A 19,955-nucleotide genomic window follows, 5' to 3' on the forward strand; every position below is an offset into this window, starting at 1 on the left:
TTTGCGTACTGATTTAAGGTTTGCCAAACTCTTTATCTCATTTAATCCTCATAACAACCCCGTGAGTTTGGTGCTATTATTGCCATTTTATAGATGAGGAAGTTGAGGCTGAGGGAAGGTGAATGACTTTCTCAGGGTCAGATAGCTAGTGAGGGTCTGACACTGAACTAGGGTCTTCATGACCAGAAGTCCAGCTCTCTGAGTACTATGACACTTAGCTGCCTTATAAAAGTTAAAGAATTAACTTAGTGTCCATCCTTGGAGTAAGAAGGAATGAATTTCAAGCATTTTCTCTGACAAATGTGACTATGGACAAGTCATTTGACTGTCATTGCTCCCTGGTAACTCTAAGAGTTGCTGACAGATGGCCTTTAAGTTCCAATGAGTTCTGATAGGCATTGGTTAAATAGGTCCTTTCAGTGATGAATCACATGTCTGGATCTCTCCAAAAAAGTTGAATATCAGTCAACTTATTATTATTGCAGGATAAAATATTCTGTCCTACTCCTATAGGACAGGAGGAGCTAGGAACAGTTCTAAAGAAGAAGGCTAAATGTGGATTTCAGAATCTGGCTCTAGCCCACCTTCAGATTAGCCCAGCCTAATCATTGGAACTGCAAATGTCTGCTAGTCATCTCCTCCCCAAAAGCTGTGTCTTCAAACTCCAGAACTTCAGTTTTATCTTATTAACATTGATTGGTTCTTCTGGAGCAGAAGTAAGGGAGTGACGGGGAGTTATTTACTGTCCTTAACTAGGTTCCCAATCCAATAAGGCTGTTTCCAAAGGAGCTAGGCTTTCTGAGAGATGGTGAAAGGCAGTATACTATTGAGTTAAAAATTCAGAGACCACCAATGTTGACCTCTAGAGTCAGACAATTGTGTGTAGTCTCCTTCAGGGTGGTTGATTCTCCAATAGGGATTCCTAGGGAGTTCATGGACACTCTACTATGACCCGACCTCCCAGGGATTTGCCTAGCTGACCTGATCTAGGGAATGTATGTTTTCTCATCGTGTGGGTCTGTTTATGTCTGCCTCTGTTTTAGTGTCTTTTTGGTGTGTGTGTATTTAGAAAGAAAAGCTATTGGTTTCTTAATAAAATAACAACTCCCAGCAAGTATACGAGCCAGCTGTGGGGAAAATCAATACCACTGTTAGAGGAATGCAGCCCTCATAAATCACAGGAGGAAAGTGAAATTAAATGTCCTTATGGAGGCATCCTGGGGAGCTCATTTACCCAGCAAGGGTAGCGGAAACTGTAATAGGCTATCACAAGTTCAGGCTTTATAGCAGAGGAAGGAGAAACTACAGGGACAGGGGGAAAGAGTTACATATAGGGAGCTTGTGTAAACAGATAGAAAGAGGAGGAAACCCAGAACATAGGAGCCCTTGACCTGTGAATGAGCCATGCTAAAAGCTCTGGGGGAATGAGAGCGTTCCCTTCTCCTTTTCCCTACACCCCTACACCTTGTAAGACAAAAAGGAGAAGCTGACCAGAGTCAAATTCTCCCAATGGGCAATGAAGCATTTGTCCTATGGCCTGTGAGATAACTTGTAACATCCATTCATTCATTTAACACTTACTGTGCTACATTGCACAAGACACTGTTAGATTTTGTGGAGGACAAAGAGTTGAATCTGCCTCACAGAGCTGTGATAAAAGCAAGTATTTGTAAACCTTATGCGCAGTATAAGTATGAGTTGTTATTAATATTATTATTTTTGTGAGCAGCTGGGGCACCCGCTCTCAAATGTGGAACCCAAAGACTAGCTACCCCAGATTCAAAATTCGCTACATGTCCACATCTAATCAAAATTAAAGCTCATGAAGTCTCTCCAATGATTGGTTTGCTTTTTCTCTAGTCACAAGAACACATTAGTTCATTAGACATTTAATGAAATATCATAGAAGATCTGCAATAGAACATTTCTCATCCCACCCCCCCGCCAAGTTGGGTTACGCTGCCTCACATGTACACCAGCAGCAGACAGCGTGAGTATGCATAGGGATCACTCATGAGGGGTCCATAAGCGTGAAGGGACAGCTCCCATGTCTAACGCTGCAGGACCCAGATGTCTTTTTGTGATGTCAATATTGCCATTCTCACTGGGCTTACTTATTGCTTTGTCTGCAGATCTTACTAAATGTCTGCCAGGGATGTTACTTCCCTGGGTTCTGCTGGTCCTTGCTAGTCTTACTACATAGGCTCCTCTGATCTGTTGGTGGTTGCTGTTGCTTGTGGTTCCTGTTGCCACATTGCTCTGGTGGTCTCATGGGCATCTCTGGACCTACCTTGTGCTTACTGTGTGCCAAACATTATGTAAATGTTGGGGATAGAGAGAAAGAAAGAGAGGGAGACAGAGAGAGAGAGAGAGAGAGAGAGAGAGAGAAGAGAGAGAGAGAGAGAGAGAGAGAGAAGGACAGAGAGAGGGAGGGAGGGAGAGAGGAAGGAAGGCCTAAAGTCCAAAAACAAAACAAACAAAAAATAGTCCTTATTCTCAAAGAGTATACATTTGAATTAGGGACACAATATGTAAAATATTTAGATACATACAAAAGACATGTGTGTAGTGAGCATGCTTTGGTATAGGGTCACAAGGTCTTTTTTTTTCTTTTTTGCCTTGGGGAGGAGGGGTGATTTATTGGACAAAAGACACAGGTGAAAAGGATTGCAGGGGTCCCCTTGGGCAGGAGCTTATAGGGTGGGGCACGTTGCCCAGGTCTATGAACCAAGGGGTCAGGTCTACGTCCTCTGGCTTCTCCACTGGGTACAGTATGAAATGCTGGAGGATGGTGATGAGGAAGAGAAAGATCTCCATTTGAGTCAGGCCTGCCCCCTAGGCATATGTACTTTCCAGGAACAAAGGGCATGAAGGCCTTGTTTGTTCAGAAGGACCCTTTCTCATCTAGGAAGTTGGTCAGGTCAAAGCATTCTGGGTCCTTGAACTGGATGGAGTCCTGGTGTGTGGAGACCAAGAGTGGGATGATGTGGGTGCATGGGGATGATGCGGGGCAGGAAATAACCACAAAAATGGGTGTCCTGAGGATGGGTTAGATGCTGATGAGTGTCCTACAAGGTCTTTCTTGAAGGTCATGCCTTGCTGCTGGGTTGACAACATCTGTCTCAATTATTGTTGTTGTTCCATCATTTCATTTGTGTTTGATTTTTCATGACCCCATTTGGGGTGGATTGCCATTTCCTTCTCCAGCTCATTTTACAGGTGAGGAAAATGTGGCAAACAGTGACGTGCCAAGGGTCATGTTTCTAGTAAGTGTCTCAAGCCAGATTTGAACTCAGGAAGATAAGTCTTCTTGACTTTAGGCTGAGCACTCTATCCATTGCGCATCTAGCTGCCTTGGTCTGTATTAAGACACTCCAATTTCTGTGGCTCACTCTCCTGATCAAGTTGGGGGCCTTTCTCCCTGCGCCTAGAACAGAAAAGAATGAATGAAAAGCCCAAAGTTTCTCCAGGGCCACATAGCTTTAGAAGAGAAAGAAGACCTTGAGGCCTGTCCCCTTAAAGCATAGTCTGTCACCAGGTGCCATAAGTGAAAGAATTACTCCCACTCCTAGACCAGAAATGGTAGAGGCCTGAATCACAGAATCTAAAATTTAAAAGAAACTTCAAAAGTCATCTAGGTCAATCTCTACCTGAAGAAAGAATCCTCAGCATAGTATTGTTAACCAGGGATCTTCCAGCCTCGCAGCCTTTGCTTAAATGTTTCCACTGCCAGGGAGCTCATTATTCATGAGCACCCTATTGCACTATGGGCTAGTTTTAACTGCTAGAATCAACTTGTCCAAGCCCACATGGGTAGTCTTTCAAGTCAACTAGAATTTTCTAGGCACTTTCCTTGAGGAACTCATGGATAGCACAAATCAGTCCAGATTCAGGGGCTCCTTGAAGTCTACCAGAATACATGGGCATGACTCTTCTTCCTTCTCTGATCACTTGATGGTTCTGAAATCTCATCAATATGGGTAATCCCTTCAGTGGTGCAGCTCACCGCCTATCCTTGACTTCTCATCTTGGGTGACTTTAGTCCATGTCCTCTCTTAAATTCTCCTCAAAAGGTCTGTTCAGTGTGTTGAGGTCTTCCCTCAAGATCTCTTGCCATTGTACAACTACTAATGGAGCACATGGGTGATCTATTAGTTATCCTTCATTCTCAATAAATGACCACCCAATCTCCCTTTCCAGTCTATACATTCCCTGGCTAATATCTTTTATGCTGTTTCTCTTATACTCAGTAAACTCAAATGACTCCTTATTTATTCCATGTTCAAACATAAACCCTCTGTTTGGCTTGTAAAGCCCTCCACAAACTGGCCCTACCCTACCTTTCTAGTCTTCTTACATTTTACTCTTCTTCATATATTTAGATCCAATGACAAAGGCCTTCTTGCCATTCTTCACACAAGATACACCATCTCTAGACCCCTTGTCTTTTTGCTGGCTCTCCCTTCCGTGTGGAACGTTCTTCATTTCCATCTTCTAGTTTCTTTATACTCCTTCAATACTCAACTCAAATCCCATCTACAGGAGGACTTTCCTGGTCTACCCCACTCCTGTGAGATTACCTTCTGTTTGTCATTATTCAGTCATTCAGTTGTGTCCAACTCCTAGTTACCTCATAGACCATTAGCACACCAGGCCCTTGTATCCTCCACTGTCTCTCAAAGCCAATATAAGCTCATGTACATTGGTTCTGACACTATCTATCCATCTCTGCTGTCCTCTTCTCATTTTGCCTTCAATTTTTCCCAACATCAGGGTCTTTTCCAGTGAGTCTAGTCTTCTCATGATGTGGCCAAAGTATTTAAGTATTCAGTATTTGACCTTTCAATGAAGTCTGAATTGATTCCTTTAAGTATTGATGGATTTGATCTCTTTGCTTTCCAAAGGATTCTCAAAAGTCTTCTCTAGCACGACAATTCAAAAGCTTTGATGCTGTGGCACTCAGTTTTCCTTATAGTCCAACTCTCACAGCCACACATACCATACTGGAAAAACCATACTTTTGACTGTATACATCTTGTATGTGCCCAGTTGTTTGTGCATTGTTGTACTCATAAGAGTATGAGCTCTTTGATTATAGGGGCTTGGTTTTTTTTGTTTTGGTTTGGTTTTGCCTTTCTTTCCATGCCTAGTGCTTAGCACAGTACCTAGCACACAATAAGCATTTAATAAGCATTTGTTGACTGGCTAACTGACTACTCAGTTCTTCACTGGTAATGTACTGTAACCTACTAATGCCCACCATCCATTTTACCATTTCCCTCTGAGTGACTTCATTGCCCTTACTCAAATCAGAAATCAGTCCATTTTGGTATAAGTTACAACCAGGTCAAGGCCTTAAGAAGCATTTGGTTTTGTTGCAGTGAAGTCTAAAATTCTAGAAGAGTTTGTCTGTATGACTAAGGCTCAAATTTAGAAATAATTGGCACTCTTTCCCTGTAACTTTTCTGAACTTCAGTTTCCTCAACTAAAGGAAAAGGAAGAATAACTCTGATAAGGGTAGTGAGGGAACCATCAAGCAAGGAGATGAGAGGGAGTAGAGAAAGGTAAATTCTGTCTTTTATGGTAGGTAATACCTAGGACAGCATAAGAGGACCAGCTGCCACTGAAGAAGAATCAGTCCATTTGCTTCCTCTTTCTAGTGATCAGTCATATTGTAGAGAGTGTGGTGGCCAAGCTCTTCTAATGGCTGAATGCAGTGGTTAATAAGGATCCAATGAGATAATATATGTAAAGTGCTTTCCAAAACTTAAAGCACCACATAATATCAATCATTTTATAGTCAGTAAACTATGGAAGATTAAAAATAGAAACTGAGGAGAAACGAAAGATGAATTTGTGGCTGGTAACCTCAGGGTTCAGGCATGAATTGCTTGGCATTTCTGTGTAGATTTAAAAGTTCAGAATTCACAAGCCTAGCACAGCTTTTTCCTTTAACTTCTCAATGGGATTTGATTTAATCAGATTACTTCCTTCCTGGTAGCCAACTGAGATTAGCCCTGCTAAGGTGAAAGGTGAGAGGAGGAGGAGGAGGAGGTAAGGGAGAGGGAAAAGTGATTTTTGAATTTGGGATATTTCTAGGAGAAGGCAAGCTTATGTAAGAGCACAGCACTGGGTGCTTTGGGCAAGAAACACATCGTATTAGGGCACTGGGTACCAGAGGTAAGGGGAGGAAGCTATGACAGGAAATAGGACTTTTGTTGAGTCCTGACTTTTTTTTTCTTTTTTCGGCAATTGGGGTTAAGTGACTTGCCCAGGGACACACAGCTAGTAAGTGTCAAGTGTTTGGTCTGAGGCTAGATTTGAACTCAGGTCTTCCTGACTTCAGGGCCGGTGCTCTATCCACTGTGCCACCTAGCTGCCCGAGTCCTGACTTTTTCTCCCAGATACTCAAGGGAAATCAGCTTCTCCCTTTGAAAAAATGGGACTCAAAAGGGAGGGGAAGCTCTGGCCCATTTGCTCCTTTGTCCAACCCTAGAGAACCTAAGGAAACAAGGGGAATCAGTGAAGGGGGGATGGGTAAACAGTGTATACCATATTTCTAGTTCTAATACATGAACCTTCTACTTGTAGATTGAGAACAGATTTGCCTTCCAAACCCACAGAACTGACTGAACCTTCCACTGTCCCTTTTCTCTATGCCTTACTTGACACAAGACTCTGGTTCAGTGACAAAGCCAAAAGGAGGCAGGAGAAATTTAATAGCTGATAATGAGACCTGCTCAAGTGCTTTATGAGCTTTACAAGCATTTACCACATACGTCAATTTGTGTGGTGGGTACAGTTGAGGAAACTGAGGCTCAGAAAGGTTAAATAACTGTCATACAGCAAAAACATTCCCTTAGCTTTCACTCCAGCTCACAGACTACTACTATTCTTGGGGTTTCAGGGATAATGAAAAGCCTAAAGTAATTTGGGCTAAAAAGGTATACTCAGAAAACAATGTTCTGCTCCTGAGAACCACCAGAGAAAAAAAGTATCCAAAGAATTTTAGAAAACTAGGGAAAAAACTATAACTTGTAAAATAAAGCAACCAGAAATTATATTCCTATAGAGTAACCTCTGAGCCTTAGCTGGTATGACCCCTGGCAACAATCAGCAGCAGCATTTAGCAAAAACATTTGCTCAGTATGCTAAGAACAGTTGATACAAACATTTCCCCCCAGTTCCTTGGGCACATTCTACCCCATCCATACACAGAGCACTGAAAAGTGGGCTCAAACTGAAGAGTATAATGAGAGTGAGGCACACGTTTAGGGAATACAGAACTAACTTGCAGCCCCTAGAAGCCCTTCCTGCCTTTGCAGAGTCCTCACAAAGGTCTCAGGTTCCGCTCTCTGGTTGGCAGGCTTCTCAGACAACTTCCAAGATCTGTTCCTTTCCTGAGTCCATAGCCAGCACTTCTCTCACCACAAGGACTTCCCTCACTACAAGTCACCGATTGTCTCCAAGATCTACCCTCAGTGTGACTCTTCACTTCTGATAGAGATTCTTCCTCTTACTGACTCCCATGACTGTTTCAGAAATGTCATGGCTACAGCCCCATTCAGCCCTGACAGCTGATGGGACCTTGGAGTCTTTTGAATTTACTATCCTTGGGCCACATCCATCACAAGATACTCAAGAAAAAACAAATGCAAAAGAAACAGAGACAACCATGCACTCATGGCATCCAAGGTGAGCTGGGGTATTGGGTCTAGCTGCCCCTCCCCTTTTCAGTGCTGGAGAGGCAGTATAAAGGTATTGGGCCCTATTCTCCCCTAGGAGCAAATAAGGATGACATAGGGGAAGGTTTCCCCTTTTATTTATTGACTGAGTTCCTTCTTAGTAGCTGATTAGAGAACTCTTTGACACCATATCTCAATTGCTTGCTCTCTCTGTCTTTGTCTTTCTCTCTCTCTCTCTCTCTCTCTCTCTCTCTCCCACACACACACACCCTGTGTGTGTATGTGTGTGTTTGTGTGTCTGTGTCTGTGTCTCTCTGTCTCTATCTGTCTCTCTATCTCTATCTCCAGCCATCTAGTACTTAAGGGCATCCTCCATCAGGGCTGGGGAACCTGGGGCCTGGAGGCCACATGTGGCCTTCTAGGTCCTTGGGTGAGGCCTTTTGACTGAGTCCAAGCTTTATAGAACAAATCCTTTTTATTGAGGGGATTTATTCTGTGAAGTTTGGATACAGTCAGAGGACCACACTTAAGGACCTAGAGAGTCACATGTGGCTTTGAGGCCACAGGTTCCCCAGCCCTGCCTAGACTTTGCTTCAGTGAAATCCCCTGAACTTGCCTCTTCTAGCTACATGGCCTATTTCTAGCTTTCATGTCTGTTTTCCTTCTTCCTCCTCCTCCTCTATCATTTAATCACAGTTCCCTTTTACTTTTACATTACTATTTTCCTACATTTCTCCCTAGTTCTTATGCTTTTATTTTTTTTAACTCCTGAGCCCCAAGTTTCTTTGCAGCTTTACCTTCTAGCACCAGAAATTATATCCAAGTTCATTACCACCCCTTCAGGAAATACAGATTAAAAACTGGAAATGATTGTGGTATAGCACTTCAAATTTTGCAAAAATGCTTTACAAGTGTAACAAGACCCGCCGACCAAGGTGGAGCTGGGGCACCTTTCCCATAAAGAGATCACAGCTCTAGATTCATTCAAATCAGATTTGGTCCTGGTGGAGCTTAGCATCTGGCTTTTTATGCCCACACCCTGGAGCACAGGGGGAGCCACAGAAGGCTTAGGTTTGGTTTAAGTCGGAAGTGTTTCCCAAAGGGATCGACAGGGTCCCTTCTAGAAAAGTATTCCATGTTACAAGGTACATCATATATGGGACAGCTATTTAATTCCTTCAACCAAAAGAAATACTTATAACAGAAAAGACTCATAGAATGCTTTAATAAAATTTTTTGAGGCAATCAGGATTAAGTGACTTGCCTAGGGTCACACAGCTATTAAGTATCTGAGACTGGATTTGAACTCAAGCCCTCTGGGGTTGGTGCTCTATCCACAGTACCATCTAGCTGCCCCCTGCATTAATACTTAATACTTGAAATAATAACCCATAACTCCCATTATCCTCTCTACCTTGGCTCTGCACTATCAGAACAACTTGAAAGGCAAGTATGGCATAGTGGAGAGGGGGCCAGATTTTGAGGCAGTTAGACCTCAAAATTCAACTCCTGCTTCTGACATAACCTGTATGACCCTGGGCTCAATTACCTTATCTGTTAAATGAGGAGACTGGACTTGATGATCTCTAAATCCCTTCCTGCTATAATGGTCTCTCAAGGTTCTAGTATCCCAGCAATCAGAGTGTGCCTTAGGCTCATTCTCCTGTTGGTGGTCATCTTCTCTGAGAAATGTTTTAATAGCTTTGGAAAACTCCTGTTACTCATAGTTAGTATTGATTCAGGAATACATAAACTCCTCCTCCTACTACTCCTCCTCCTTCTCTACCCTCATGGGGAGATGTGGGTACTCTGTCCAAAGGAATATAATTTTTGGTCACTTATATATTGTAAAATGTCTTGGGGTTTGAGGAGTAGATTTTTTTAAATTTTAATTTCTCATTTATTTAACTTTTTTCTAAAAGCTGGGTCAATTAACTCTTTTTCTTGGGCAATTTTCATTTATGAAATATAGATCTGAAAAAACAGGCTTTGGGAAAGGCTCATTATGATTCAAAAGGAGCTGTTTGACTAGCCTTTAAACCCAAATCATTCTGGCTTTCATCAAATAGCCAACAACAGGTCCCATTCCAAGCCTTTCTCGCTCATTGTTTAGGTTTTGATGGCTCAGAGTGAGTGTAAGTAGCAATTGTTTCCATTCTGGCCAGAAACTCTAAGATTCTTCCTCTCCCAATTTGCATTCTTTTGTGATGGCAAACTAAGCCATCTTTTGTCTGGATTCTTTTCTAGCCCTTAATCATTGAATAGGCATTGTCTCAGACAAACTGAGACCTGGGAAAGACCTTAGTTTAAAAAGGCCAAGGTCATCCACTGCATCCTGGGTCAATTTGACTTTTGTCTTGCCTCTGGGCTCTGATGACTGCAGCTCTGGCTCACTTAAATTCAACTCATATACAAGTCAAGACATCACCTCATGATGTTATTGGTCCTCTTCAAGAACAAAGGATGAACAATAATAAATACAAACTCCCAACTCTTAAGGTAATTTTCAGAGTCAAAAAATCCTTCACTCAATATTTCTATTCAGTTATTTACACTCGGGGAAAGAAATACAAAGCCAGGGGCCCAAGGTCCAACCTCAAGCTCACTGCCATGTCTGTGTCTGAGCAGCCACCATTATTGTGTTTGGGAGGCAGGGGCAGGAGCAGGTACAAGAGAGAAAACATGAATCCCTCCTCCCCGTTGCAAAAAGTCTAAGGGAGGGGCTCAAAGGAGTTGTGACTTGCTTAGGACATGGGAAGAGAGAGAACACCAGAGGGCAGAATTACTCCCTTAAGTTCTGCTGAATGGACCACTCTTCCCTGGTTCAGTGGCCTTTTATTTAAATTAGTTCCCTTCCCTTGCTGTCATGATAGGGACCAAAGGATTACTGTGTCATCCCAAAGTCCTTTAGCACTGAACATATGTGTTCCTCAAATGGCCATGGGTGGTTGGCTCAGTTTCACTCATGCATTATGGGCATACTCTTAGCCACAGCAGATCAGGGAGATCCCTCCTAATTACCACCATTATTACATAACAGATTGTCTCATTTGACCTTCACAACAATGCTGAGGTGGGTACTATATAAGCTAAAACTTAGAGAGGGGAACCAGACCAAAGTCATACAGCCTAATCAGAGGTAAGATGTGAACCCAGGTCTTCTTGACTGGGTTCAGGAAAGCCAGGCCTCCAAAACTTATATTCCTTTTTATCTTGGATCACTTAGAACAATAGTGCAACCATAATATACTTGCACCACTTCCTTTGACCCATCCCCCTACTGCACTCCAGCCCTACCCCACCTGACTCTGGAGCAGTGAATCAACATTCTGTCAGGAAGCTGTTTTTTAATTTGAGCTTTCTTGTTTTTTGTTTGTTTTTGTTTTGTTTAGTTGTGGTCATTCTATACCTCCATCTCCCAAGTCGTGGTTCTGCCAAGTTCTAAGCCCTCTTGCATACAGTTGGCTTTAAAAGTTAAAGTGAGGATACAAGAACTATCATTCTAGATTACTTTGAAAATAGAAAGTGTCAACTCCACCAGTGCTGAGTCCAGTATGATGAGTGTGATGCCAAATAATTTCATTTTGAACAAGCTGAACTTGTTAAATCAGATAGACTCCACTGTACTATTTAAAGTCTGTGCTACAGATACCATATGAAAATTGCTGAATAAAAGAAAAAAGGAAATGGCTACCTCACATCCAGTAAATTAGCAAAGATGACAAAAGATGGGAATAGTCAATGATATGGACAGATAGGCAGACATATATATTGATGGAGATGTAAAAGTGGTCCATCCATTCTGGAAGGAAGTTTGGAAATATTCTAATGTCACCTCTGACTGGATAGGGGGCAGTGTCTACAAAGGGGCCCTGGCTCTGAACTTAAGGCCAAATTCTTTCTGGGACAGCCTGGGACAGTCAGAACATTATGTCTCTACCCCAAGATAGCTCTATGGAAAAAATCTCTAAAACAAAGCTAAGATATGGCCCAAGGTCTCTTCTAAAAAATAATTACACAACATACGAAGTAGTAGATAGCAGGTTTAGAACAGCTAGTTATTTTTCACCTTAAGAGAAATGCTTAAAGTCCCCAAACCTCAAGTGTTCATTAATATAACTTTAAAACATAAACTATGATCCATCTTCTCTATTACACTTTCCTTCAGAGATAAGAAATACCCCCAGGAGCCTTGCAGAGACTGAAACAGATTTCACTTTTTTTTTTTTTACAGTCTGTACTCTCCAAATAGCAATTTGAGCTTCAAATTTGCCCAGCCATCATGACTAGGGTTTCAGTTTTCAGGATGATTTTGTTGGTGGTCATCCCCTCCACCGAGTAACTATGCTACCATAGTTACTGCCAGTCAGCACCCAGAAACTCTTGGTCTCTCAAACTCACCAGGTAGTTCTCAAGACTGGAACTGCCATTCTCAGAGGATTGCTGTTTGGTCACCTGAGCTTGGAGAAAGAAAAACAAAGAAAGAAACACAAACTAGAAACTTGAGATCCTATCTCAGGCTCTTCCAGGCAAGCATGTGTTCTCACAGCTCAAAGCTGTTATTGCTGCTTCTAGGGAGTAGAAGAGAAGAAAAATTTCCTTTCCTCCTACAATGAAAGTCCAAGGGAGAAAGCTAACATTCGCTGTGTGCCTACAAAGAGGAAGCCTAGAAAAAAGGAGACCAGAAGCCATCTCTCCTTCCTCGTTTCTTAGTCAGGGACCAGAGCATATGTGGGCCAAGGTTCAGGCCCATCTTCATGCACACTCTACACTAGAAAGGGACTAAAATGTCCATTCTCTCTGACCCAGAGATCTTACTGCTAAACATATAGTACATTGAAATCAAAGACAAAGAACAGTCTAATATAGTGTAGTGGATAGGGTTGTGTAGACTTGGAGTGAAAAAGACCTAAGTTCAAATTCTTCCTTAGATAATTATGAGCTGTTGAAGAGGTATAGAGGTTTGGGGTTCTGCTGGGGGACCCCCAATTTTGTGATGGCAGGGCCCTGCCTGAATGAATTCAACTCAAATCTTCCAGCCAGAGGAAAAGTTTATTAGCGATAAAACACTTAGGCCAGGTGACACCCATGAGGATGAGCAGACATGAGAAAGTCTCAGCCTTTTGGGCATGAGATTCTCAGCGTCTGAATGGGGGGCCAGGGTAGATCTTATATACTAAAGTGACTTTGGGTGGCCAGAGGAGGGTCTGGGTGAGAATTCCATTGGATTGTCTAAGAGATTGAATAGACAATGGGAATAGATAATGAAGGAACTGAAAGGCATCTGAATGAGATCAAAAAGGTGGGGCTAAGACTTTCAAAGGGAAATAAGGGGAGTTGACAGGGGAGTCCATAAGGAACCTAAAATGGGAGCCAGCTTCTTTTTAGAGCAGGGGAAAAGGCACATCTGAATAAGATTAAAAGATAAGGCTAAGGTTTTCAAAGGGAGATGAGGGGCTGGGGCCCTTAGACAAATGGGAGTCAAGATTCCCTTTGGTGAAAGGGGCGAAGAAGACCTTGGCTTGGGCCACACCCCATCACTGTGATCCTAGGCAAGTTGCTTAACCTCTCTCAGACTTAGTTTACTCATCTGTTAACTTGAAATAATCATCACACCTCTCTCCTAGGGTTGTTGCAAAAGTTAAATGAGATAATATCTGTAAAATATTTTGCAATATTTGTACATGGCCATCAGCTGGGAAATGGCTGAACAAATTTTGGTCCATGAATGTGATGGGGTATTTAGAATAGTACAGCTTCATAAGAAACAATAAATATGAAGAATATAGTGTTGTATGAGAAGAATTATATAAAATTCACAAAATAAGCAGAGCCAGAAAAACAATATATACAATGATCACAACAATGTAAATGGAAAAAAATGAAACTAAAGACTGTAATTATAATGACTAAGCTTGTCTGAAAGGAAGAGAGATGAGAATGCAACTCCCTTCTTTACAGAGGTGGGGAACTGCTGATGTGGTATAATGTATATGTTGTAGGACTTAATCGATACGTTGGTTGGTTTTGCTAAACTGCCTTTTAAAATTCTTTGTTACAAGGGCTAGCTCTGAGTTGGAGAAGAAGTTACGAATATATTGGGGAAAGAAGGTGATATAAGAAAATAAATCAATAAAAACTTTTTAAAAGATGCTTCCAAACATATGGTTCTATTCATGTGCCTTATACCTGTAGTATTATCAGGGTTAATAAAGGGTGAATAAAGTGCTAAAGTTGGATTCAGGAAAGCCTGGCTTAAACGTTTGCCTCTGGCACTAACTTATTGTGTGACCTGGGCAATTCTTCTAAACTCTATGAGTGCCAGTTTCCTCATCTGTTCAATGGGGATATTAATATCTATACTACCTACCTCACACAGTTGTGATGGTTATTATTTTCAAATAAGATAAGTGTGTAAAAGCACTTTGAAAACCTTAAAGCAACATATGTGTCAGTTATTGTTATTATTATAACCATCATTACTCTTTCCATGACCATCCTTCAGCATTCCCTGGGGACTATAGTTCCATTCTTCCACCCTTGACTTTAATACTCCTCATATTTGAGGATGTACATGGACCCAGGGCTTGAATCCTTTACTTGTCTCACGGGGTCCATTGCCTGTAAAAAATCTGCTTGGGAAATGATGCCCTGAAGAAGATACAAATGGGTTCTCCCTAGGCTTATAGTTTACTTCCTTCCTTACTCAGGTTCCCACCAGGTGCCAAGCTGATGGAGAAGATCCAGGCCATTGCCCAGAATGTCTCTGACATTGCCGTGAAGGTGGATCAAATCCTGCGCAACAGTGTCCTGCACAGCAAGGGTGGGCCTCACTACCAGTTCCTGGCTATAGATATTTGCTTTCGCTTTATCCCAACCCCTTTCCATCTTCAAGTGTTTTCTGTGTAACAGAGCCCTGGAAGGGTGGTGATGGTCTCTTCCTCACAGGCTGAGAAAATTCCCATAAGTTCAGGTTATTGGACAAAGCTTCCCAAAGGTGGGACTTTTGGAAGGGTGGGGCTTCAGGGAATTGGTAACAGTTGATGGAGGAGGTGTAATCTCACGAGATTCAGGGTTAGCATAGCAACCTATCCTATTCCCCTAAATACCCTCCCTCCAACCCGGTCAGAAAGAGTTTTAAACTTGGATGGACAACAAATGGCAGAGGCGGGGGCAGTGTCTAAAGGACTCTTTACTGATTCAGCTGCTCTTAACACCAAGGGTAGCCCCTTGCTTTCTACATATGCTTAACTTAAAGAGATGAATGAGGTCACTGAGAAGGGATAGACCTGCTCCTATAGCTTTGCCTGAGAGGCTCAAGCTCAAAAAGATTTTGAGAGGATTATGTAAAAAGTATGTGTATGGTGGGGGGAGAAGGGGTAGAAAATACTCCGAACTTCCTCTATATTCAACACTCACTCACCCCCACAGTAAGATAATGGGGTGAGGTTTGGTCTGCCACCAGTATCCAAGTCCAACTTTCCCTAATACATGGGTGAACAGTCCATCCTGCTTATCGGATAAGACCGTTTACAAGAGTGAAATCTACCTCCTAAGAAAAGAAGTAGGGAATGGGGTGGGCAAGGATAAACAACTATAAGGACTGCCATCTGCTAGTCTGAGCATGGTTTGGGATCATGGGGAAGACTAGCATGAATCTGTTGACCCAATCCTATAAGCATACATGCTTACAATTCTTGTTCGAGAAGTGCTTAGAAAATCCATCTACCCTTCCCCTCCTATGTGAGACTGACTTATTCCTTTCTGGGGAGCAAGGTGTGCCTGGGGACCTTATCTTTCCACATTATCTACATTTTCCTTTGACCCTCCCCTCCTAGTGTATGAAGGCCAGCGTGATCAATGTGAGGTGCCCAATGACCCCAAATACCCAGACTGCTCTGGAAAGGTAGAGGTAAGTAAGCCCCAAATGAACAGGAAAGTATTCTGTGGGGAGGCGGTCAAGAAGGACGTGGATGATCCTTCAGTCAAAGTTATTTAAGAGAGGTATAGTATAGTAGAAATAAAGTGATCTTGGAGGTTTCAGAAAATGCTAAATACTGATGCAAAGATCAGGGCAGGTCCTATCTTCAAAATCCACCTAACAGAGGGTTAGCCTAAGGTGGTCCTGGAGATGCAGAGAAATTTCTATGTGTTCTCTTTTGAGAACAGATACAGAGAAAGAAAGAGAACATATAGATTTGAAGCCCAAAGAGACCTTGTAGTATAACCCTCTCATTTAGTAAGTCCCAGAATGATGAAGTCATTTTCCCAATCACACGGGAAATGAGTTAAATCAAGATTTTGATTCCTCTTACTCACAATCTAGAGCTCTTTCCAATGCACCACAATAACTGTGGTGGAGAAAAGACATATGAAATCTTAGGAGGAGGTGGCAGATGTCAGTGCTTATGAGTTACTCTTAATAATTCAATGGAAAGCATAGTAAGCCAGCTGCCTCTGAGGGCACATTGTCTGGCAGTGATGAGGGCGGGGCCCAAACCAAGATCCTCGCCCTTTGCCCCAAAGGGAATCTGACTCACAGGCCCCAGACCCTCATCTCCCTTGAAAGCCCTAGCTTACCTTTAGATCTTATTCAGATGCACCTTCAACCCTTGCCCTGAATAGAATCTGTCTCCTGTTTGTCCACAGGACCTGGAAAACCTTTAAACCTTCAAATTTCCTAATCCCCTCATTTCCCTTTGAAAGCCTTAGGCTCCCTCTTGTCTATGGGCCCCATAAAGGCCTTCCTTTATCTCCTTTTGAAAGTCCTAGCCCCACCTTGATTTTGTGCAGATGCCTTTCAAACTTCTGCCTTCCTGTTCCTCCATTATCTATTCCCATTGTGTATTCAATCTCTCAGACCTCCTCAATTAGAATTGTTACCTAGACCCTTTCCCAACCCCCTTCTCTGGCCACCCAAAGTTACTTTAGCTTTTAAGATCCACCTTGGCCCTCATTCAGGTGCTGAGAATCTCAGGCCCACAAGGCTGAGAACCTCTCATGCCCTCTTGTCCTTACGGGCATCACCCAGCCTATATGTTTTACCACTAATAAACTTTTCCTCTGGCTGAAGAAGATTTGAGTTGAATTCTTTCAGGCAGGGCCCAGTACCACGATCTTGGGGTCCCAGCACCCCAAAACCCCTAGACCTCTTCATATGGTTCCCTAACCGGGAAATAACTGCCAATCTCAAATGCTTCTTCAGCCACAACTGGTAAGCTAGGACTTTCAAGGGAGATGAGGGTCTGGGGCCTGTGAGTCAGATTCCCTTTGGGGCAAAGGGCGAAGATCTTGGCTTGGCCCCCCCCCATCAGCAGGGGGCCCTTTCTCCTCTTGAAATTATTGCTATATGGTATAGTAAATGCACTTGATTTCAGAAAGACCTGGATTCTTATTCCTATTTTAAACACTGGCTGTGTGACTTTGCATGAGTCACTTAACCTCTCCACCTCAATTTCCACATCTGTTAAATGGGGATGGTAAGGACTATGGTGGTGCCTAACTCACAGGGTTGGTACAAAGATCACTAAATAAATGTCAACTATTGCTATTATTATTAAAATCTTGGGGCAGTCGCATAACCTCTTTGGGCCTTGCTTCCCTGGTTTGTAAAATGAAGGGGTCAAACTAGATAAATAATCTCTAAAATCCCTTCCAGCTCTGATGTTCTGTCATTGCTCTTACTCTGGCTAATCTAATGAACTCCACCCCCACACCCTCCCCCACCCCTCCAGCTCCAGCAATGCTGCCAGAAGGCAATTGTATGCCCTAGGCAAAGTTTGAAAATTGCTCCCCTTGGGTGTTACTGTCCAAGGGAGGCTTTGTGCCTTTATATGCAACTAAACTTGTCACAAAATAATACCTATGTACCCTGGGGAATGGAATTTTCTGGTATGAAAAATGTATGAATTTTTAAAAAGTAATTTTAAGATGTCTCTTGTTGAAGCTTTTGCTTGCCCTCTCTCTTTCTCTCTCTCTCAAACACACACACACACACACACACACACACACAAGCGTGTACACACCATGTTTTGCACCTCAGCACACTTGGTTTATAGATGCAAAGCCAGAGGTACATCTCTAGCTAACAACAAGAAGCAGAAACTACTCAAATAAATCTTAAATCTCAATTCCTCCTACTGTGTTATATCTGGAACGTTGTGTCAAGCAGGTATGCATTACCCATACTTGGACCTATGAAGCTTTTCTTCTACCCTCACCACCCTAATCCTGCTAGCTCTAAGTGGATTCTGAAGATGGTCAGTTACTGTAACTAGAAATCCATCAGACCCTATTGCAACCACCACCATTATTAAGAAAAATAACTTTCCTGTGACAAATTCACAAATACCTCAAAGATTTTAAATGGTGATTTTATAAGAAAAAAAAGGAATTTACATGATAACTTCATTGTATATTTAAAAAGAATAGCAAGTTGTACCCTAATAGATTTGCAGCTTCATGTACTATCATCTTTTTTATTACAGTTATGGTAAAATAACATGTGACTGACTAAGGAAGTTACAAAGGATACAATTCTGATTTGGTAAATACTAAGTGTAAATACTAAGTAAAGATACTTTATTCTTAGCCCAGATTAAGTTTGGGGGTGACACTGCATCTAAGTGTCATGAGATCCTCAGTCTCTCAAAGATCCTGCCTGCCAGTTCTCTTTTTAGCTGGGTACCTTCAGGTTGCCTCCCTGGTTTTGGCCTCTACTTCACCTCCATTCTGTAGCTACCTTTGGCCTCTCAGATCCTACCGGGTTCCATATCCTCTGGCCCTCTAGAAACTGGTATTTTCCAACCCAGTCTCAAAGAGCCTTCCAATGGATTTTAGGCCATTCTGTACTGACCTTCCAAATTCCTTGTCTTGGACATTTCTATGCCTTCTTCTCTGGAAATACTAACTTTATCCTTTTAAAAAAAAAATATATATATATATATATATTTCTGGTGCAGCTAAGTGGCACAGTGGATAGAGCATTGGCCCTGGAACTCAGGAGGACCTGAGTTCAAATGTGAACTCAGACACATAACACTAGCTGTGTGACTCTGGGCAAGTCACTTAACCCAATTGCCCTCACCAAAAAAAATAAATAAATAAATAAATATATATATATATATATATTTCACTTAATTCAACAAACATTAAAGGCCTATGTACAAAGCATTATGCTACGTGCTGGGGGTACAAGAAAGAAAAGGGACACAATTCCTGCCTGCAAAGAGGATATAATCTAATGAAGCAGAGCAGGGGGAGACAGGATATAGCATGCATTCAAATAAAAATGGTGTAAGGTAGAAGGAGCAAAGGAGGGGTCCCCCAAACTGGACCATGCACCAAAAGAAAAAAAATGAGGGGAGAGACTGTTTTCAGCTCTATAGGTCAGGGATGGGTTCATGGAGGTAACCAATCTTGGCCTTGAAGGAAAAAAAAACTAATGAAAAAGGCATATGAGGAGGAAATATGTTCTAGGTATCATAAGACAGACTGCAAACATGTAGAGAGAGCAGGAGGAGATTGAAGAATAGTTCACAGCATAATTGGCTAGAATGTTGTATGAGGGAGTGGGAGCAGTGGATTTCCTATTTAGGTTTCCCTGGAACACATTCACCACGTGGTGAATGTTTCATGAAACTTGATTTCTTCATCTATTGTTCTAAGCTGGCATCTTGCATAGTCCTTTAGTATCTGTATAGCCTTGGTGGAGGATACTATTTGTCATGGAAGCCTTTCTCTGAAATTAACCGAAATTAACTTTCTCTGACTTCCAGAAACAGATTGTTTTTATTTTCATGTTTCAAAGCCTTGTCCCTTTTGAGAGTCCATTAAATTCCAGCTTTCTAAAAAAATATCTTTAGCTCTGAGCTCATTAACAGAACAGGAATGACTAATATTGGAATATGCTCCCTTCTCACCAGTACCTCCTAGAATTCCTACTTCCTTCATGAGGCCTTTCCTGATCATTTGTTATTTGTTGTTCAGTCCTTTCAGTCATGTCCAACTCTTTGTGACCTCATTTTGGGATTTTCTTGGCAAAGATACTGGAGTGGCTTGCCATTTCCTTTTCCAGTGGTGTAAGGTAAACAGAGGTCAAGTGATTGCCTAGGGTCACACAGATAGTAAGTATCTGAGGTCACATTTGAACTCAGGAACATGTCTTCCTGACTTTAGGACTGGCGCCACCTAGCTGCCTCTCCTGATATTAGTACTCTCTTTCAAAATTACTTTTCATAGGCTTTGTCTTTGTTTACTTCTGTATGTATA

General features: G+C 42.1%; 1 protein-coding gene across 1 annotated transcript in view; it reads left to right on the forward strand.

The window, feature by feature from the left end:
- The window catches only part of MGAT5B (alpha-1,6-mannosylglycoprotein 6-beta-N-acetylglucosaminyltransferase B), a 135,489-nt gene that overhangs the window by 49,412 nt on the left and 66,122 nt on the right, over positions 1–19,955 (forward strand). The window contains exons 4-5 of the mRNA XM_078155805.1: positions 14,396–14,508; positions 15,524–15,597. Of these exons, the coding sequence (XP_078011931.1) occupies positions 14,396–14,508; positions 15,524–15,597 (187 nt within the window). The remainder of the gene's footprint in view (positions 1–14,395; positions 14,509–15,523; positions 15,598–19,955) is intronic.

The sequence above is a fragment of the Phascolarctos cinereus genome, unplaced genomic scaffold (assembly GCF_003287225.1).
Source record: "Phascolarctos cinereus isolate Bilbo 61053 unplaced genomic scaffold, phaCin_HiC Scaffold_5;HRSCAF=322, whole genome shotgun sequence".
In the NCBI taxonomy this organism is placed as follows: Eukaryota; Metazoa; Chordata; class Mammalia; order Diprotodontia; family Phascolarctidae; genus Phascolarctos; species Phascolarctos cinereus.